General features: G+C 38.4%; 1 protein-coding gene across 9 annotated transcripts in view; it reads left to right on the top strand.

Annotated features, from left to right (window-relative positions):
• The window catches only part of ARHGAP21 (Rho GTPase activating protein 21), a 139293-nt gene that overhangs the window by 68015 nt on the left and 48591 nt on the right, over positions 1-22687 (top strand). For 6 of the 9 annotated variants that reach the window (XM_070432879.1, XM_070432872.1, XM_070432862.1 and 3 more), the window contains 4 exons: positions 7982-8074; positions 9946-10024; positions 14167-14221; positions 22484-22513. In XM_070432879.1, coding sequence (XP_070288980.1) covers positions 7982-8074; positions 9946-10024; positions 14167-14221; positions 22484-22513 — 257 coding nt within the window. The remainder of the gene's footprint in view (positions 1-7981; positions 8075-9945; positions 10025-14166; positions 14222-22483; positions 22514-22687) is intronic. The other 3 variants (XM_070432902.1, XM_070432893.1, XM_070432886.1) reach the window with 1 other exon arrangement.

Below are 22687 nucleotides of genomic sequence, written 5' to 3'. Positions count from 1 at the left end.
GCCATCTATCTTTGTTACCTTAACATTTCAGCCTCTCTCCTCTGTGCCTCTCTCATCCATGCCTCTCATACATGTCTTCCCCCACCTGCTCCTAGGCATGACTGTAAGCATATATTTTATACCACTCTCCACATTTTTTTTCCCCTCAGAGCTAATCATGAGCCTGAATTTGGTGCTTATTACTCCTGTTTGTTTTTTTGCCTTAGTGGATCCGTAATTCCTAACTTATGCTCAATAAATTCTTCTACATGCCCCCTATTATTGTGGCAATCTATTATCCATCATGGGACGTACAGATTTTTTATCATTCAGACTTAACTTTGATATTATTTTAATCTCCACTACAGTGTCAATTATTTTTAGCCTGAAATTAGATATTAATTTCAGTAGCTATTTAATTGATTTTCTTTAAATAATTGATGCCTGGAGCTCTAATATTCTATTACGTGATGTGCCTCTTCAGCTCTCCACTTTGTGGAGAGTATACTTTTTCCAGGGCTAATTTATAACTCACATTGAAGCAGTTTAATTTCAACTGCCTTCTCTTGTACAGAGATAGAGTTGTTGTTTTTTTACAGCAAAGAAATTAATAAATAAAATACCTAAAAAGTAACTTATAATAAAAGCAGAGAAAATTTATTCCCATTACAAAATTTTAATAGCATGTTTGAGAACTCTGAGAGAGAAGGGGGAGAAAAAGCTTAATCTCAGTGATAGCCATTATTTTCTATTGCTTTACTTTTGGTTAAAATATGGGTATTTCTTTGTGTAATGGATATATTTTTTCAATCTGTTAAGAAATATATTTCTCTTGTCCCCAGAACTATAGGGTTCCCTGTCCTAGCCTTATCTATTCTTCTATGGAACTTCATTATAGGGCTCTTTAATTTTGAAATAAATTAAATGTTGCAGATGATTTTGACTTTAGCACTCTTCACAGAAGAGGGCTCATTAGTGATTTAAATTATCTTTCTGAATGACAAAGCCCAAGGTCTAAAGATGAAGCACTCTGGATTTAGACCCCAGTCTCTTTGAAAGTGGGTGTGTATATAGTTCCTGTCAACTGCTGGAAACATTTTAGTAGTCTTTCTTACTTTTCTACCTTCTTTTTTTTAGTCTTTTTTTCCCTTTGATCAACATCCCTAGACTTTCCCATAGTGTGACAGTTGAGGTTGTATACCACCTCAACCAGTCTTTATCCAGCCCTTGCTGTGTGATGAGCACTCCGACCCTGATCACCCCCGATCTATATGTAGACCTTCTGAAGGTTTATCATCAGACAAGCATAGTAATAAGTAACATTTATTAAATATCTACTTGTATTAGACATTATGTAAGCATTTAATGGATTATCTGTGTTTAATAGTGAGAGCAACCTTGCTAGGTAGGAATAAATAAATATTTGTCTAAAATCACTTTGAGATATGGTTGCCTGATAAAATACAGGAGGCTGTGGATTAAATTTGAATTTCTGATAGACAACTAATAATTTTTAATACAAGTATGTGCCAGATATTGTGGAATCTGGAAATCCTACTTGGAAAATAAGGAGTAGAGCCGAGATTTTAAACCTTATAGTCAGGTCACAGGGCCCACGCTCTGACCTACTTACTGCATGATACTGGAGATGGAGAATAAAATCATGCCTACCTGCTTGTTTATCCAACGTTTGTTTGGCAGCTGCTACCTAAGGGCGTCTCAAAAGAATGTACACACACTTTAACAACTGATAGCTCAATTTTAAAAATGAAATATATTTTTTAAAACACTGCCTTTATAATTATTCGAAATGTCTGTATGCATTTTTTGGACACCCTACATATATTATTGTTTTATTCAGTTATATTTTTTCTCCATACTGACTATATTTATTATAATATAAAAGTATGTGCATGGTTTCTGATTTCAAAGTCTAATATTCAACTTGAGGTAAATTCATGTATGCTTTTTTTGTCCTCTTGTTTAAATCTTTACTAATTGTATATTAAATAGCATGAAATGAGACTTTGTCTGTACTTGGTCATTTTAGCCATTCTTGTCCATGTAAGATCATTGTATTTTTACTTCCTTTTTCTCAAATATAAAAATATTTAATTACATGTAGGTGCTAAAAGGAAACATTTTCCTTTTCTTTTGATAAGGTCAAGGAAATGACACATGAATAAGGTATTTAAAATGTCCTTTGTGTTCTTAAAAATAATGAGAAATTATAAAATACAGATGTAGAATTGAAGAGGCTTTTGCTAAGAATTGCCAGGGAAGCCGTCTGACTCTGCCAAATTGTCATACAGAAGTGAAGAGTCATTTTTCCTGGTAAATTGCCAGAATTCAGGATCAGGCTCTTACTTTTGCATATCTAGAAACTGACTTACAAAAAATTAAGACACAAGAGATTGAATAATACACTTTAAATTTGATACCATGGATTTCCAATCCCAGTAGAATTGCAAAGAGCAAATATTAAAAAGACGACACTGTTCAAATTAATGAACCAAGTATTTAACTCAAGACTTGGAGTCAAAGAATATGGAAATTGAAGAAACATATATTTCCTTAGTGACCCAGCCTGTAATTAATGGATATCTGTGGGAAATTTTTTCTGTGGTAAAGGTGATATCTAGGTAGCAATAGCAAGTCAGAATTTTGGAGAAAGTCCAGAAAGGAAAGCCCAGAAACAAGAATCAAAAGTATAGGTTTCAACAGATATAATAGGGCTTGCTATAGGATTGGGCTCTTTTTTAGTCTATTTCATATTTTATTTAGTCTATTCATATGTTTTCAGGCATAGTGTATTGAGGGACTTGTCATTGGCAAAGTGTCATTTTTTACACAAGTATCATTGCAAAATTAGCATTTCCTTTATTGAATTTAGAATCAAATTATTTTGGACTACATCTATTCGGTATAAGTAAAATTTTCTATCAAAAATTAAAAGGTCACTACATTGCTTCTCAGCCAACTTTTTATTATTTTGTAGAATTTATTAATGGTCGTTGACATTTTATATTTTTAAATAACTAAGTCTGGTGTTATCACCTTTGGGACACAGTAGACTAGAAGACATTCATAAGAAAATGTTTCTTCTTTTTTATTATATAAATTTTTTCATGCAAGCAATGACTTGATACAACAAAACTTATTAAACCCTTAAATCTCTAGCCAAGAGAAAATACACGGTTTACCTAATGCCACCAGTTGTAAATGCTGAGTTGGCCAGAGGGAACCTAGCCTGATTACCAATTTGATTAGAATTAAGTATTTGCATCCTTTCTAGTTAATTGTAAGTGGACTGTCTACTTGTATTCCGTAAAGCTTGACAAATGAATAAGTAATTCAGTTCCTTTTGAAGCAGCATGGAGCACCATGTTCGCATTCCACCCTGGGTTCAAATCCCTGCTCTGTCTCTTTGCAAGTAGCCAGTCTCTGCTTCTTCCGCAGTACAGTGTGGTATTGGGATCACAGCACCCATCATGAAGACTCATGAGAATTAGTAAGTTTACCCATTAATTGAATAATGACTTATGGAATGCCTGCTCTGTCAGGTTTTGTCATAGGTGTCATGGATATAAGGGAACATGACAAAATCCCTGCTCTTCAATTTAGTGGGAGAGACATACAACCAATATGTAAGCGAATAAAAATGTAATTTTAAGTAGTGAGTGATAGCTTTTATGAAAGAAAATAAAGCATGGCATATACAGAAAAATTCCCCCAGCTTTTTAAAAAAACTTTTCAAAGTATAGCTTCTTGATTCACCAATTAACATGTTGCTATGTTTGCTTTATCCATGTTTGCGTCTGGGTGTGTGGGTATCTTGGTTTATTTTCCCCCCTCAAACCATTTGAAAATTAAGTTGCAGATATAATTAGTCCCCAACTACTTTAAGAATTAGGACATTCTTCTATGTGGTAGGATTTTGACTATTATTAGTTCTCTTGTTCCTCCTAAACCTCATGAGAAAGCACTCATGGCTGTCTGTCATAACTGTCATAGCTAATCAGAAGTGACAAAAGGATTCACAATATTTTCATGTTATCTGAATATAGAGAGAAGGCTGTATGGAATTTCCTTGGAAAGATATCTGATATATATTTAATGTAGATTTAAAGTATTTAAAATTGGATGAGATACTTTGAAAGTGTGTTTTTATAACCATTCAAAATTTTAATAAGAACATAAAAATATGACACACATCCTCATTTAAGCTATATGTAAAGAATAGTGGAAATATACATTTACTGAGGAATTACTCCAATTACATGCCATGCCGAGAGCATTCTTTTTTTTTTTTATTAAATCTTTATTGTTCAGATTATTACATTAATTATTCTTTTTTCCCACCATAACTCCCCTTCACCCAGTTCCCACCCCACCCACCGCCCTCACTCCCCACCCACTGTCCAAATCCATAGGTGCAAGATTATTGTCCAATCTCTTCCCTCACCCCCACACCCCTTTCCCCCTCCCAAGAATAGTCAGTCCATTCCCTTTCTATGTCCCTGATTCTATTACAATCACCAGTTCATACTGTTCATCAGATTATTTATTCACTTGATTTTTAGATTCACTTGTTGATAGATGTGTATTTGTTGTTCATAATTTGTATCTTTACCTTTTTCTTCTTCTTCCTCTTCTTAAAGGATACCTTTCAGCATTTCATATAATACTGGTTTGGTGGTGATGAACTCCTTTAGCTTTTCCTTATCTGTGAAGCTCTTTATCTGACCTTCAATTCTGAATGATAGCTTTGCTGGATAAAGTAGTCTTGGTTGTAGGTTCTTGGTATTCAACACTTTGAATATTTCTTGCCACTCCCTTCTGGCCTGCAAAGTTTCTGTTGAGAAATCAGCTGACATTCATATGGGTATTCCCTTGTAGGTAACTGATTTTCTCTCTCTTGCTGCTTTTAGGATTCTCTCTTTGTCTTTTGCTCTTGGCATTTTAATTATGATGTGTCTTGGTGTGGTCCTCTTTGGATTCCTTTTGTTTGGGGTTCTCTGCGCTTCCTGGACTTGGAAGTCTATTTCTTTCACCAGGTAGGAGAAGTTTTCTGTCATTATTTCTTCAAATAGGTTTTCAATATCTTGCTCTCTCTCATCTTCTGGCACCCCTATAATTCGGATGTTGGTGCGCTTGAAGCTGTCCCAGAGGCTCCTTACACTATCTTCATATTTTTGGATTCTTTTTTCATTTTGCTTTTCCGGTTGGGTGTTTTTTGCTTCTTCATATTTCAAATCTTTGACTTGATTCTTGTGACCCTCTGGTCTGCTGTTGGGAGTCTGTATAATGTTCTTTATTTCAGTCAGTGTATGCTTAATTTCTAGTTGGTTCTTTATCACAACATCGAGGGTCTCATTAGATTTCTTGAGGATCTCACTACATTTATCGGCGGTCTCACCAGTCTTCTTGAAGATCTCACTACATTTATCGGTGGTCTCACCAGTCTTTTCGAGGGCCTTATTAAATTTATCAGCGGCTTCTAGACAGTTCTTTACAGACCTTAAAAGTGTGGTTTTGAACTCTATATCCAACAGTTTGCTTTCCTCCAGTTCTGTCGTTTGTGTCCTGTTTCTATGTCTCGGCATTTTTTATGCTTCGCTGTGTCGATAGAGTGCCTTTCTGTGCTAAGTGTCCCAATTACCTGAGGTAGACACTCTTGGTGCACCCCCTTGTGGGCTTTGTGCACAGTCTTATTGTAGTTAAGCCTTGATTGTTGTAGTTATCACTGTGAGGAATTGACCTCCAGGCCAATTGGCTGTGAGAATCAGCTGTGTCTGCAGTGGGAGAACTTCTGTGCTGGAGACACCCCTCTGGGGCTAGACTTGCTTTGATGGGGCTTTGGTGCTCACTGAGTCTGCCTCCTGAGTGTGTCTTTTATGGTTCCACAGAGCTGCACACTGGATGGTCCCACTCTGACCTCTGGGCTTCCTGGCTCCTGGATCTCTAGGGAGGTGCTAATCTAGCCTTTTCCTGAGGCTATCCAGCAAAAGTCTCCCTGCAGGGCTTGGGTGGGGCGGGTCCCACGGGATCAACAGGGCGGGATTAGCAATTATGGCTGCTCTCAATCTTGCCCTCAGAGGCTCTGCTTCTCAGTGTCTCAGTAATCGCTGCAAGCCCCTTGGAGAGAAAGCTGCCCTAGGGTTCTGAGCGATGCCAGACAGTCCCGCTTCTCCAGTATGAGTCTGGGTCCCTAGAGACTCGACCGGAACTGGAGCTCAGAACCTGAGACTCCCTCCCGATTGAAAACGACAACCGCACCCTCAGCCGCCAGCCCGCTCCACATGTACTCCGCACCTTAGTATTTCACTTCAGCACTGCGCCTCCTCTGAGTCGCGGTATGCTCCTCTCTTTCCTCCTAATTGTAGAATTTCCACTCAGCCAGCCTCCCTGTGGTTCTGGATGATGTCCGTTCTGTCTTTTAGTTGTATTTTTGAAGTGGTTGTTCGAGGCAGCAATCTCCGGTGTTTCCCTATGCCGCCATCTTGGTTTCTCCAAGAGCATTCTAATGTTACCACATTAAGTCTTCTGAAAACCCCTTGAGGAGTATAAAAACATAGAATAATTATCTATATTATAGAAAAAAAGTAATTATTTCTTTATGTAAAAATGTTTATTTAATTGCAATTGAACTATCAAATAACAAAGTAAGGATTTGAATCCATGTGTACTGGCTTCTAAAATACAAGCAATTTTCACTAAGCCCTGTTGCTTTTTTAGTACTTGAGTTAGTTGTTCACTAATTAGGAAGACTTCTTTCAGAGTAAATAACTAAGTATGAAAGGGGAGCTACGGATCAATATTCCTTTCCTGGGAAACTTCTTTTGGGCCACCTTTTTGATACACCATGATAATAAAAATTCAGTTTTATATGGCAATAATTATGAATTCTTTATATTTGCATCTAGTCATTTTCTGCCCAGCATTGCTATTTAACAAGTATTATTCTATTACTCCATGCATGTGTCTGTCATATTCTTCTTTAAGGTCAGGGCTGTGGTTCTCAAACTGGAGTGTGTTTCACAGTCACCTCAGAGTTTCCGATTCAGTAGATCTGGAGTGGGGTCCAAAAGTTTGCACTTGTAATGCGTTCCCTGAGGAGAGTAATGCTGCTGGTCTGGGACCAAACTGAGAACCACTGTCTCCCTTTTTTTGTGTGTGTTTCCCTTTTTGTTCCCCATCCTACTTACCATGATGCTTATCATTTGGCTTAAATGTCCTCTTATCTGTGAATTTTTCCTTGGCTTCTATTTTACTGAAATTGTTAGTTGTTCTCAAATTAGCATGTGTAAGGATCATCTGGAACACCTTTTGACCCAGCAGGTTTCTGATTGGACCCAGAAACATTGGTTTTTAGCAAGCACCTTAGATGTTACTGCAGATGGTTCATGGACAGCAATTTGTGAAATACTTGACTCACAGAGGTGATCCTGTGCTCCTCGTTGTCAGCACTATATGTGTTTTATACTATAGTGCCATTCTTTGTTTGTATGTTTCTCTCCCACCAGAATCCTTAAAGGAGGACTGTGCCTTATTCGTTGTTATAACTTAAAGCTTATTTAGCACAAGGCAGGGTTAAAAAACAGTAGTGAGTAGTGCCTGTGTAATCTACCTATGACCTTGGAGAATTTACTTAATCTCTCTGGGCCTCAGTTTCCTCTTTCGATGGAATGGTGATAGTAATACTTACTTGCTATGGAAATTAGCTCTCAGGTGTGCACAGTACTTAGTGTAGTAATTTACATACAGAATGTACCCAGTAAATGGACACTATTGCTATTGTTTTGTGGAAGAAGCAAAATAATCGTTTGAATTAGTGAAAACTCCTAAATTATGATTTTAGCATACAAATTTAGGGTATGTATTTAATAGTTCATTCAAAATCTTTGTTTAATTGTTTCAATGAATTACTTTTTACATTTTGATATTTCAATAAAATATTGTGAAATTAAACTGTGCCTTGGGCTTTATTTTCTCTCCACAGGAAAACAAAGAAACCGCTTGGAACCAATGGATACCATATTTGTTAAGCAGGTTAAAGAAGGAGGACCTGCTTTTGAGGCCGGATTATGCACAGGTGCTGATATTCTTTACACAACACCTTTTTATTTCTTTTTCACTCCATTTTTTCTTCTTCCATATTTCACCTCCTAATTTCTCCTTAGTTATACTTTTGCCTGTTTCTTCATTTTCTTCACATCTATTATTACTATTTTTTGAAACCTAATTGATAGTTTCTTGGTACCGAAATAGATGGGTTTAACAGAAATAACTTAATGTAAATTATAAATTGTGGGCAGTTTGGGTTACCACTCAGATAATGGACTCTCAGAGGCCCTTTCAAAGAACCTATTTTGCACACCTTTCATTTTTAAAAAATATATATTTTTATTGATTTCAAAGAGGGAGAGAGAGATAGAAACATCATTGATGAGAGAGAATCATTAATCTGCTGCCTCCTGCACTCCCCACACTGGGATTGAGCCCACAACCGGGCATATGCTCTGACCAGAAATCATCCGTGACCTCCTGGTTCATAGGTCAACCACTGAGCTATACCGGCTGGGCTGCACACATTTTATTTTGACAACACCAGCCAGGCTGCACACATTCATTTTGACAAAGGATTACAAGGTAAGAAAATGATGAAGGTATTTGTTGACATAATTGAAATAATCTTCTTGGATCTTGTAGTTCTGAAAGTACCTCATCTGAATTAATTTGCACCACAAAAAGTAGCTTAACTCTTTAATGCAGTGCAAGCCTAGCCTCATCTGTAGGTATCAGTGAATATAATCTGATAGCTGTTTGTTCTAAAATGTTTTGTGATTTTAATAAAAACTAAGTAGAGATTTCATTTATATTCATGTACACTCTAAAAAGTTATTCTTTTCTCTTGTTTTTGAACATGAAATAATTTAAAATGGGTATTAGTAAAAAACTATTTTATTAGCTTTTGAATAAAATGTCTTTTCAGCTACAGATAAATTTCAAATATCAGTGGTGAGTGTCATTGCTAAGATTTATTAGGGTGCACTGTTACCTACCTTTATTACTTACCTTAATTGTCTCTTTCATCACACTTAAAGTAAGCCTAATTTCAATATCATTAATATGTATAATGTGCATGTCAGTGCACATATGGGATTCCATTTCTGAGAAGGTATTGCCCATCACATTCTAAGCCTCACAGGTTGAGGTGTTACTGTGATAATTACATACACAGGACATTTTTTCCTTTATTCCTTTTTTGCCTGTCCTTTTTTCCCCAATATTTTCCTTTCTACTCCCCTGAGTTTTTCTGAGTAATCAAAATGTGTCTCCTATTAAAATGAAGAACACATTAAACCATGTACATATCCATATTTAGGTTCTGTCATACAGTGCTAATCAATAAACTCAGTAGATTGGGAGAATACTACAAGTAAATCAGCTATATAGAATTAGACACCAAGGTACTAAAACAGGTTTAAGTTTATTGAATAATGTTTTTCTATCACAAATGACAGAGTAAACAGGAAAACTACAACTCAGAAAATAGCTGATAGAGACATAAATAGTAGAGCTATGGCCACTCAGTGACTATACCTTTTGAGGTGTCTAAATGCAAGAATGACTGGACCTCTTATTTAAAACATGGTTATCCTATATAATAAAAGGCTAACATGCAAATTGTCCTCTAGACCAGGAGTTTGACCAGGGGGCGAGGCCGGCCGGCCAATTGCCCATGGCCCCCTCCCCCAGCCGGCCCCCACTCATGCTTGAATTTGTGCACCCGGCCTCTAGTATTTCATAAGAAGCCAGATATATTAAAGTTTAGATTTATTTTTAATGAGCAAGGATACATTAAAAAATTGTGTTACTCAAGGCATATTTCAAAAGTATTCAGAAGTGACTTTCTTTAGAAATTCTTCATGTGATTTTTTTTTTTTTAAATCTTCTTTGAAGGTGACCGAATTATAAAAGTCAATGGAGAAAGTGTTATTGGAAAGACCTATTCCCAAGTAATTGCTTTAATTCAGAACAGGTAAGATTCTTGAAATACAATTAATTTTGCTAAAGATGGGGTTTTATAAATCAGTGGAGCAAGTAGATTGAATACAACATTGCACTTCCGTAGGAAATTGGTGTGATGTGGAACTTTCTCTTAAAGTGGATAACGCACTTGGGAGTTGCCAGGAAGACTCCTGAGGATAGCTTAGTTGGTAGCTTTGCTTTGACAATTTTATCAAACATGTGATTAAAATCCTTTAGAGTCTAAAAGGCATGCACTTTAGATTATCTGTAAGTTTCCCACTTTTATTTGAAGTGACAAATGTTAATTTGTTTACAAAATATATAAATAAATGCATACATAATTGATTTTAAAACCTCTTACTGCCCTGGTTTGTGTGACTTAGTTGGTTGGGCACATCCCATGCACCAAAAGGCTGGTGGTTTGATTCCCTGTCAGAGCACATACCCAGGTTGCAGACTTGATCCCCAATAGGTGGGGCACATGAGGCAGCCGATTAATGTTTTTCTCCTCTCTTTCCCTTTCTTTCTCTCTCTCTAAAATTAATAAAAATGTATTTAAAAAACAAACAAAACCTCTTAGTAATCTTTAAATAGCTTATTGAATAACATTCCTTGGCTCAAATTTATTCATTTGTTTTAACTAATATAGCTAGAAATTATCTTTTTAATCCATTTGTTTGCCTGCATTGTACAGAATGATAGAATTTTGAGTTCTAAAGGTAAATAAATATTTGTAGAGTGACCATCTGTAAGACCTCAAAGATGGTTTAGGCCTACACTCTTTTTATCTACCACAAACCTAGAAAATTTTTTTAAATTACAAGTAAAGAAATTGAAAGCCAAAGAGGTTACCATATTGAATTTCTGTCAAGACTATGCATGAATCTGGGGTCCAATTTCTAGATAATCACTACTGCACGTTTTTTCCAGATTAAGAAATATTAACTTTTGGGTTATATAGTGCCTTATATTATCCATCCCCACCTGTCTGTAATTAAGTTGAAGATTTTTACTTTATAAAGATGTCTATCAAGCTTCTCTAACGATGGCTGAGACTATACTTACGAGTGTCCCGACTAACGAGTTTTTCGAGATACGAGCCGTCTCTCGGCCGATTTTTTGCTTTGAGTTGCGAGCTAAAATTCGGGTTACGAGCCAGCTTCAGATACCCCACCACTAGTTGGTGCAGCGAACGTCACAGTGAATGCCACAACATCAGCCCAGCATCTTGTGTCTCACTCCTTCACTTTTTGATTTGACATACGAGTAATTTGAGTTACGAGCTCCGTCACAGAACGAATTAAACTCGTAAGTCAAGGCCCCACTGTAATCTGTTAGTTACACAGATGCCCTATTATATGGTCATTTTTACAGTTAGATAATGTGATCATGACTTATTGATCTCAGAGTATTCTTACTATTTTAATACATAATGACAATCTTAAAGCAAATCATAAATTTAGCCTCTAACATTGATCTTAGAGTATTGAGGAGTCTTGGGGACTGGTAAAGCATCTGAAGTCTCTCCAAAGGCAGTGGGGAGATCCACCCCAAATTTCTTTTTCTTAAAATAATTTAGATCATCGTAAATATACTAATAGTAGAGGCCCGGTACATGAAATTCGTACACTTGGAGCAGGGGTTCCCTCAGCCCGGCCTGCACCCTGCACCCTCTCACAGTCCGGGAGCCCTTGGAGGATGTCCGACTGCCACAGAGGCAGGAGAGGCTCCCTCCACTGCTGCTGCGCTAGCCAGCCCTGAGCCCGGCTCAGGGCTTCTGAGCAGCACTCCCCCTGTGGGAGCACACTGACCACCAAGGGGCAGCTCCTACATTGAGTGTCTGCCCCCTGGTGGTCAGTGCGCGTCATAGTGACCGGTCGTTTCACCATTCAGTCTATTTGCTTATTAGCCTTTTATTATATAGGATATTTTGTCAGGCTGCAATTTGAGGACTTTTAGTGTATTTGTTAACATGTCTTCTTTAAAAATAGGCTTTCCAAGTGACCATAACTATAATCTTTGTTTCCCTCAAAATCCATATTATTTATTTATTTTCATTATTGGTGCAGTTCATCTTTCAAGTGAAATGGCATTCCTAATTTTATTAGCCAATAAAGCAATTTGAAAAATAGAGAAATCCTGTTTTTTCATGATCCTATTTTCTTTCTTATTTTTTTTATCTTTAATTTCTTTCATGGTTAAGGTATTACAAGTGTGTCCTCATCCCCCCAGTTAACCCCCAACTTCCCCCCCGCCACTCATGCTTTCATCCCCTGTTGTCCATGTTAATTGGTTTGGCTTATATGCATGCATACAAGTCCTTTGGTTAATCTCTTCCCCTTGCCCCCACCCTCCCCTACTTTCCCTCTGGGGATTGATAGTCTGATCGCTGTTTCTCTGTCTTTGGATCTGTCCCTTATTTTTAAAACAAACATATTTTTATTGATTTTAGACAGGAAGGGAGAGGGAGAGAGAAATAGAAACATCAATGATGAAAGAGAATCATTGATCAGCTGCCTCCTGCATGCCCCCTACTGGGGATCAAGCTTGCAGCTCAGGCATGTGCCCTGACTGGGAATTGAACTGTGACCTCCTGGTTCATAGGTCCATGTTCGACCACTAAGCCACAGTGGCTGGGCCCATTTTCTTTTTAAAAATCGTGTTCCTTTTACCTGCTGTTTTTAGCAAATGGAAAATGCATTGAGATTCTGCAGTATACTAATGTAACAATGTACCCTTGCAGAAGAATTTATCTAAACATCAGTATGTATTTTCTACCAATTCTAAACATTGAAATACAAATACCTATATATTTTACTAGTTACATTCATTTGAACCTGTGCTTCTTATTGGTTTTCTATTTTCTTAGCATTTATAAACACCCAAGTAAGGGTTCAAATCTATCAAAAAGAGACACCAGAAAATTAGTGGATTTTGTGGGTTTTTGTTGTTGTTGTTTGTTGATTGTTTTTTAATCTCTTGATTGTATTGAGAAAAATGCTACCTGATATTGTTAGGTTAGATATTGAAGCGCTTGATGGGGACAGCACTCTCCTTGCCTTATCTAAATGCAATTCCAGGTCGCAAGACTCAATACAATTTACTCCTTTGAACTTTTTCATATATAGAGAAACTGTTTATCATTTTGAACAGGATATGATACCAAAATGAAATGAAATGTTGAGTTTTCCTGTAAAGTGTCTAAAATTCAATCATAAGAAAGCACAGTAGTTGAAATACTATATTGTTTTAAAAATTATAAATTGATCTCTTCTCTCTCTCTCTCTTTACCTCCCTTCCCCCTCCCCTCTTCTTCTCCTTCTCCCTCTCCCTCTCTCTCTCTCTGTTCCTCCCTCTCTTCCCCCCTCCATTCTTCCTAAAATCAATAAAAAAGTAAGTTGTGTCGGCTGGTGTGGCTTAATGGTTGAGCAGTGACCCATGAACCAAGAGGTCACTGGTTTAATTCCCAGTCAGGGCACATGCCTGAGCTGCGGGCTCGATCCCCAGTAGGGGTCATGCAAGAGGCAGCCCAGTAGATGATTTCTCTCTCATCGATGTTCCTATCTCTCTATCCCTCTCCCTTCCCCATCACTAAAATCAATAAAAACATTAAAAAAAAAAGTTTTGATGGTGAATTCTGATTTTCTTCACCTCTGAGGCCCAAAGGGGATATTTCAAAATGTGAGGGATCTTTGGTTATTTTTATATTCATGTACTTTTTAACTTGATAAATAGTGATAATGTGTGCTAAAAATGTGTGATTTGTTCTGTTACTTGAAGTAAAATAATAATGACAAATTATATACTGATGAATTTTGTTCCAGGACTATTTAATATAAATAATATACTTTGTTTCTAAATTAAATTATGTTTCTAAATTATAAAGAAGCTTTGACTGATTATGAATAGCTCAAATATATGGCAGGGTGCTCTTTTTCATATATAATTAGTGTGTGTGTGTGTGTGTGTGTGTGTGTATGAATTAATTTCATTTTAATGCTTGGGATTTAAAAAAAAAAAGATTTTTTTAAAACCAAAACTTAAACTCTTAAGCAATTTAAGAAATACTTCTGAGTTAACTATTTTTTTCTTGATGTCTTTCTCACATATTCCCACCTCCCTCAAATAGTATTTGTATATTTTCAATTTCAGTGATACAACATTGGAACTTAGTGTTATGCCAAAAGATGAGGACATTCTCCAAGTGGTAAGTTTTATTTATTCAAATATGAATTATATTTTAGTCATGAGTGTTAATAAAAATCTTTCAAAGAGGAAATTGATTTTTAAAAAATTATAGAAAAAAAAAACCCACCCCAAACTCTCTTATTCAATTAGCAGAGTCTGGAATTTGCCACAAAAAAAAAAAAAAAAGAAAGAAAAAAAGACCAATGTCAATATTTTGCAATTAAGTGATATGAAAATGTGTTATCGATTTCACAGTGAACTCTTCTTACTGCTGTCATTTGCAATGACACTCTTAGAGTTCACCCCAGGTGTTGCTTTCTAGGTAGTCATCTGACCAAAGCCAAACCTCAAGGTGCAAACCCTATCTGCAGAAATTAGAATCTTTTTCTCATATGAGAAATTTTATGAAAACCATTTCTTAATTTTCCAATAAGTATTACTGTTTATAAATTAGTAGGTAATTTTGTTTAACAGTATCAATTCCATTGGTAATATTCACACTAAATGAATCTACAATTTAAGGGAAACATATTAAAGTCTTAGAGAGGAAATGAAACTATATTTTTGAAAACTTTAGCATTTAAAGTATTTTTCTCATTTTTAGAAAGAAGATAAATGGAATGGAATACTTTCCTCCTTTAGTTAGCTTAAATATTGCTGAAAGTTAAAAGATGGTAAAATATATAAATTTCAAAAGAAATTAATATTTTTCCTCAATTAACTTTGAGTTTTGTAGAATAAAAGAGCATGAGCAAAATCATTAAGTTATACACCAAAAGCTAACAATTAGATCTAGGAAATGGCAGTAGCCACTGGAGTTTTGTTTTTTTAATTCCTTCTAATGAATAGTTGTTGGGTTTTTTTTCTTCAAGAAAAGTAGGGAACTTATAGAACTTTTGTTGTGGGAATGGAAATTGTGAAGTAGTGATTTTCATTTGTAGGGCATTACTTTGAACTTAGTTCAACAAAAGTCCTAAGTAATCTGTGAACTTTTGTTTTTACAAAAATGTCACTAAAGCTGATTCTAATGATTCAACTTATACACTGACATCCTATCTAATAAAAGAGAAACATGGTAATTAGCCGTACCTCCGCTACCCTTCCCATTGGCTAATCAGGGCGATAGGGAAATTAACTGCCAGCCAAGATGGCGGCCTGCAGCCAGGCAGCTCGAAGCTAACAGGAGGCTTGCTTGCTCCAGTGATGGAGGAAGCCAAGGTTCCCCGCCTGCCGCTGCCAGCCTCTGAGCTTGCAGTTTGAAACATTGTTACAAATATAGAAGCTAAACAAAACCCCAGTAACCTGCTTTCAGCCAGCTGGGATCTCAGAGCTGGAGTTGAAACAGTGTTTCGATTATAGAACCCAAACAAACCAGATACCTGCTTTCAGCAGCCGAGGCCTCAGAGCTGGAGCCAAGCCTCAGAGCTAAAGCTGGCCCAGAATAAAAAAAAAAAAGAAAAAAAGGAGCGATTGGGAGCTTCAGTCACCCGCCAACCTGAAAATGGCCCTCAGCCCCTCACCCAGACTGGCCAGGCACCCCAGTGGGAACCCCCACCCTGAAGGGGGTGTGACCAACTGCAAACAGCCATCAGCCCCTCACCCAGGCTGGCCAGGAACCCAAGCGGGACCCCCACCCTGATCCAGGACACCATTCAGGGCAAACCAGCTGGCCCCCACCCGTGCACCAGGCCTCTATCCTATATAGTAAAAGGGTAATATGCCTCCCAGCACTGGGATCAGCGGAGCCACGAGGCCTCCTGGCACCGGGATCAGTGGAGCCGCGAGACCTCCTGGCCTGGGATCGGTGGAGCAGCGAGGCCTCCCAGCACCGGAATCAGCGGAGCAGCGAGGCCTCCCAGCACTGGGATCAGCGGAGCCGAGAGGTCTCCCGGCACCAGGATCAGTGTGACGGGGGCAGCACCCAAACCCCCTGATCACCCTGTGGCTCTGTGTGTGACAGGGGGCGGGGCCACAACCTCCCTATCCGCCCTGCTCTGTTCGTGACAGGGGAAGGCGCCCCAACCCCCTGATCAGCCCTGCTCTGTGCCTAATGGGGGGAGCTCCCCAACTCCCTGATCGCCCTGCGGCTCTGTGTGTGACAGGGTGCGGCGCCCCAACCCTCTGATCAGTCTGCTCTCTGTGTGACAGGGTGCGGCGTCCCCCCCCCCCCCCTCCACCCCCCACAGGCCCTGCTCTGACGGGGTAGAGCCATAACCTCCCCATCTGCCCTGCCCTGAGTGTGACAGTGGCGGCGCCCCAACCCTCTGATCGGCCCTGCTCTGTGGGTGATAGAGGGCGGCGTCCCAACCCTCTCCCCACGGGCCCTGCTCTGTGTGTGACGGGGTAGAGCAATAACCTCCCCATCAGCCCTGCCCTGCGTTTGACAGGGTGCGGCGCCCCAACCCCCTGATCTGCCCTGCTCTGTGTGTGATAGGGGGCGGTGCCCCAACTCCCCTATCGGCCCTACTCTGTGAGTGACAGGGGGGAGCTCCTCAACCCCCTGATCAGCCCTGCTCTGTGCGTGACAGGGTACAGAGCCCCAACCCCCCTGATGGGCCCTGCTCTGTGAGTGACGGGGGTGGTGCTGCAACCTTCCCATTGACCCTGCCTTGAGTGTGACAGGGGGTGGTGCCCCAACCCCCCAATCGGCCCTACCCTGAGCGTGACTAGGGTTGGCATCGCAACCTCCTGATCCGCCCTGCTCTGTGCATGACAGGGGGCGGCGCCCCAACTCCCCAATCGGCCCTGCTCTGAGCCCGACCAGGGGCTGCACCTAGGGATTTGGCCTGCCCTCTGCCACCCGGGAGCAGGCCTAAGCCAGCAGGTCGTTATCTCTCGAGGGGTCCCAGACTGCGAGAGGGCACAGGCCGGACTGAGGGAACCCCCCCCCCCCCCCCCCGAGTGCACAAATTTTTGTGCACTGGGCCTCTAGTGTAAATATAATGAACTGAAACCCAGGGAATTCAACCTTGTATTTTCAAGGTGTGTTGGCTTTACTTGGGAATGGCTTTTTACTGATAAGAGATTACCCATCTTAAGTACACAGTCTATTGGGGTTGGAGCCTCAGCAAGGAAGGTGCCACTATCCAAGGTGATCTGACGAGGCATATGGAGCCAGCAGTAGAGTTCCTACCCTGAAGATAGCGCAGAGTGAGAGAGTAGCAGACGTAACCACTGCAGGCCACAGAAGTCACTAGGTAAGAGATAGATAGGGGCTTCCGCTAGTGCTCCCCTTCAACAAGAACTAGGAGATGAGAGACAGATGGCAGGGAAAGCTTTACCTTGTACCCTCTGTGCAAACTGCTGACTCAAGGACAGAATGTACTCCCAAAACAGAACTGTTTTCTCGTCTTCAGTAGACGCTTTCCTTGCCAAAGTGAAGGCACTGGTTGGACGCAGTTTCGAGCAGTGCACATTTCACAGAATGGCTGGCATGGCACTAAATGCCCAGAGAAGGAAGCAAACACGGATTTACTGCCCCAGCCTGCTGTGTGGCTGATGAAGAGCAGCAGCCGCAGTGGAAGGAATAATTCTGTAATGATGTGATCAGTGGAAAATTAGATTAATTAATCTGCCTTGTGATACTTAAGATAAATACATTTAAAATAAAGGTAAAATACAAAGGGTTGCAAACGGGATCATTGGTTCACAGAGTGACATGAGTATATACATCTTTGAGGTTCATCAGTAAAGAGTGCTGGGATATTGTAACAGAAAACTCATTTATAAAACATGTTACTTGAATCATAAGATATTAAAAGCTCTTACCCCTAATAATAAAAGAAAACCTCACTTAAAAACACAGCCTTTACTCACATTTGGATGTACAATAATTCATTAGGAAATTGAAGGAGTGTATAAATTAATGCACTCTATGCATTGTTCCATTAGTACGTGGCAATTTCTTTTCTGCATAAATGTTTTTAGCTGGAATATCTACAAGTGTTATTTTTTTTTAAAGCTATTACAAAACAACAACAACAAAAAGAATCTGGGATTTTAAAAAAACGCATTACAAATACTTCTGACAGATTCTAGAGCTAAAAAGTTCTATGAGGGGCCTTCAGAAGTATTTATGGTAGTCTTAAATCTGATATCCCAAATATATACTTATACAGATGTATTTGTCCCATGAGGTTGAATATTTATTGTAAAGAAAAAGTAAACATGACCATTTTTACAGCCACTGTAAAAATTATTTACCCGAGGGAAGAAGCCTGTCATAATTTGTATATGTTTGCTTGGGCAGGCGGGTTGGGTGTGTCCATGAAATTTTGTTCCTAAAGTGATAATATGGACCACATTGTTCTAGAGGTACCAAGCTCATCTTTGAGAGGACAGAGAAAATGTAGTTTGGTTTAAAACTTGACTCATGTAAGGACAGGTATAATAATATATTTCATAATTTATAGGTGATAGTGATAGAATGTTGAAAGACATGAAATAAGATGAACAATAATCCATTATGTTATTAACTAGTGCTGATCATAGTACTCTGGTACCTGGCAGCTTCATTTTTTAAACCAACATATTTTCTAGATTAATGATGCATAGTGTTACATTCATGTTATTCACTTTGACAGTATTTTATAATGATATTTTAGATTGTGATATCTTAGCTTCATATTTGTAAAGTATTGTTACGAAACAAGAAGCATTTCCTGTTTCATTAAAAAAAAAATACAAAATGGTTTTGTTACCTTCTTCAAAGCTCTGTGTGAATGGAATAGCCACCATCCATCAAGTCACCTAAACTGTGATGCTGGCTGAAGGGAATACTTCCTTGAGTAGACTGATGATAGGAGAACTGAATCTCAACATTTTTTTCAGTGAATGCCTCAAGATATTTTGTTAGTCATTTGGCTCAATGGACTCAAAACAAAATTTTGAGTTGGTCAGATCTGATAGCTGTAGAGATTCTTTGGTATATATAATGTTTGACCAGGGCATTTTGAGCCTATTTGGTGCTAGACTGGGTTAAAAACACAGCAAGGTGAAACACCTTTTCTAGTGTAACAGGGCAGGAGGCGATGGCACTAGGATTTGAAACCCAGCCAGTCAAAAACTAAAGTCTGACCTCTAAACTAAACCACAGTATTATTTTGCCATTGGTTACCGATGAGGAGATAGGGCGGCTTACCACAGTCATACTGCTAGTTGGTTCAGAGCTGTTATTCTTACTCACACATGAGCTCTGAGTCCAGTGCTCCATTTTCCACTGCATGAAGATTTGATATAAATTGAAAACTGTAATTCAACCCAAGTTTGTCTTTAGATTTATTAGAACTATATATGGTGCCAGGTGGGTAATGGAACTAGCGGGAGGAACACTTTGTAAAGTATATGATTGTCTAACCACTATGCTGTATACCTGAAACCGATACAAAATAACAATGAATGCAAACTGCAATTGAAAGAAAACAATTAATTTCAAAATAATCATTTAATATGATTTATAATCAATAGAATATTCTTCTTAAAATAAGATATCCATTGGTCAAGTGTGGATCTAGGTGGTCCTGCCTAGAGTAAGAGAAATAGCAGTAGGATTTCTGGAGGGATTTTTTCACATTTTCCAAGTTTGTAGCAGTTGCTTTGTTCTTTTTAAAAATCTGTCTTTACATAATATAAGAATAGTACATGCTTGTTAGAAAAATTTTGAATAATTTACAAAGGTATAAAATACCCACCCATCCCCTTCTCCCATACCCCATGTGGCATGGTTGGCATATATTTTACTGTACAGACAGACATGTCATTATTTTTGCTTTTCTCAGAGGTAATAGCATTAATTTAATAAGTCAGCATGTTAAAGTAAAATGGTAGGCAAGAATTTTATTGATACCAGCTTATGTATTCTGCAGGGTTTTTGTTTGTTTTGTTTTTATCATTTATCAGACTAGATGCCTGGTGCATGAATTCGTGCATCGGTGGGGTCCTTCGGCCTGCCCAGCAATCAGGGCCGATCTGGGCTGGCTAACCAGGGGGAGGCTGTCTGTGGGAGTGCACTGACCACCAGGAGCCGGCTCCTGCATTGAGCATTTGCTTCCTGGTGGTCAGTGCGTGTAATAGCTACCAGCCGGTCATCCGGTCGTCCAGCCTTAACGATCGCTTAGGCTTTTATATATATAGATGGTATAAGTTTCCTAGGTATGGTAATAGTGATTTTAATGCAACTTTCCTAAAACTGAATTGAAAGATTATTTTAGGATTATTCAGTATTAAATAATACATTTCTATTTATTAAAACATTGATATGTCAGACCATGACATCTCAGTAAAAGTTGTGGTACTTTTTGACCAAGTATGCAAGGGAAAGTGTTCCACAGTGACAGCTATGAGCAAGTTATTGGGTTTTTAGTTCTGTTCCAAGAATATAAAACCTTATCAATGTATTCCATGTTCATGTCAAAGAGTTGCATATTGTAATTCATTCCGGATGATCCACCCAGTGTTTTCCCAAGCCCTGGTGAACACTTTCCTCTTTGAAGGAGTCTAAAGCATTCCTTAATAGGTGTTTTTTTTTTTTCTGGTGGAACACTTAAAAACATCATGGGAGAGGAGGGTTCCTTAAAGTGCATATTCTCTATTCCTAATTTACTTCCCTAAATTTATTGGAAGCTAATTTATGTCTGTACCATACCTCTCAAAATAGCCATAGAAGTTCCAGAATTATTCCCAGGTATGTCCATGACCCACTTGGAACACATACTAATCTATAATGGCCTTAGGGTGCTGCTGATTTCCCCAGGGATATTAATTGAATGGTATTGGTTCTCAACTTTATGAAAATGAGCAACTTTTAGATAGATAGATAGATAGATAGATAGATAGATAAACAAGGATTTTTAGTGTTTATGAACTGATAGACTATGTGAAGAAATTCAGTAATGCTCTTGAATGAATTATATTTTATTAATTGCAACTTTATCTGCTTACATTAGACAGTAGTTCTGTATGTGTAAGACATTCTGTTTATTTAGTCTACTGTTAATTCAGTGGGGACCATGAATAGAGACTATTTTGTGTTTAGCATTGCTATATAGGAATCTTAGCAATGTCTGAAGTATGTCAAATAATTTTTCAAATAGTTGGTAGTTCCAATCATACACTTCTATTGTTAAAAGATAATATTCCTCCCCAAATTTGAATAAAAGAGGTATCTTTAAAAGAACAGCATTTTCTAGGAGAAATTCTAATCATGTGAAACCCCTAGAGAAAATGGGTTCCTTGGCCAAAGAAGTGTGTAACCTCTCTTTTGAGTTTTGCATTGTATATTAATGTAGTAGAGGTCTTGAGAAGTCAAGAACCAGCCAACCTTTTCCTACATCATTGACCGCAGAGAACACTCCCCAACACCCCCTTTCCGGTGATACCTAACAAAATTGCACAAACACGCTGTAGGAAATAATGTATCTGAGAGTTCACTCATCCAAGCACAGCTTTCCTTTCATGGAAAAGTATTGGTGTGAATATAGTCAGCATTAAAAAGATAGGTTCGTTATGTCAGTGCACATATCCAAAATGTATATTTTGACTGACTGTGTTCATTCACTAAAACTATTATGGCATGCATGTTTTCTTTTATCTACTTCGCTTTAATTTCTCAGTGCAACTAAGTTTATGTTTAGAATATTCATTGTAAGAAGGGTTATTCTGGAAGTAATATTTTCTGCCTAGTCAGTGCTTATTTCCATAATGAAACAAGGCAAAAGGTGCAGTGTTGAAAGATCTTAATTTTTGAGTGAAACCTACTTAATAAAACAGTCATTCTTTTTTTCCAAATCATGGTGTAAAAGCAGCTGCAGTCAGCCCACTGCTCGTGGTTCTGCTCTGATTTACAGGGGAAGGAGGAGGTTGTACTATTTTAAATGCATAATAGAGCATTCGTTTCGTCATCTGGAAGCAGAGATGGAAGCAGCTCAGGGGAAATGAGGGACATCAATGTTGCTCCTGTGGAAGGGAAGCTTTGGAGCACACTGTCAGACAGCAGTGCACAGCGAAGAAAATACCTGTTAGGAATGCATGTCTTCAGATGGCTTTTGCTTTCAAGAATGGTAGACAAGTCAAATGAGAACCAGATAAAAGCCTGAGAAAAAGATGCTCAGAAGGATACTGAAGTTATTCTTTATGCTTCACTGCCCTTTACCTCTCTTGGTACCTTCCAGAGAAATCAGTATAGCTGTATTTTTAGCTTGCTGTTTCCAGCATCAATGTGACAACATGATTCTGTCTTTATATCAGTAAGCAGCTTCTACTATGTTTTCCTATTTTCTGCTAGCTACAATTTACAAAGGATGTCACAGCTCTGGTAAGAAATGCATAGAAGCCATTTCCTTGCTTTTTAAGTCATGTTTGGTAGAGATTTGTAATAAGCCAATTGATTAAAACTGTAAGTTTGCTTAGAGAAATCCCTCCATAGTGTTAATCTTACTAATTTGCAGAATGTGTTTGTGATAATTGTTTTCTTTATTTTTAATTTTTT

This window comes from Myotis yumanensis, unplaced genomic scaffold (assembly GCF_028538775.1).
Source record: "Myotis yumanensis isolate MYYU_CA2020_CCGP unplaced genomic scaffold, mMyoYum1.0.hap1 SCAF_1, whole genome shotgun sequence".
NCBI classification, from domain to species: Eukaryota; Metazoa; Chordata; class Mammalia; order Chiroptera; family Vespertilionidae; genus Myotis; species Myotis yumanensis.
Note: the sequence above shows the minus strand (reverse complement) of the source record. Positions and strands in the feature narration are given on the sequence as shown.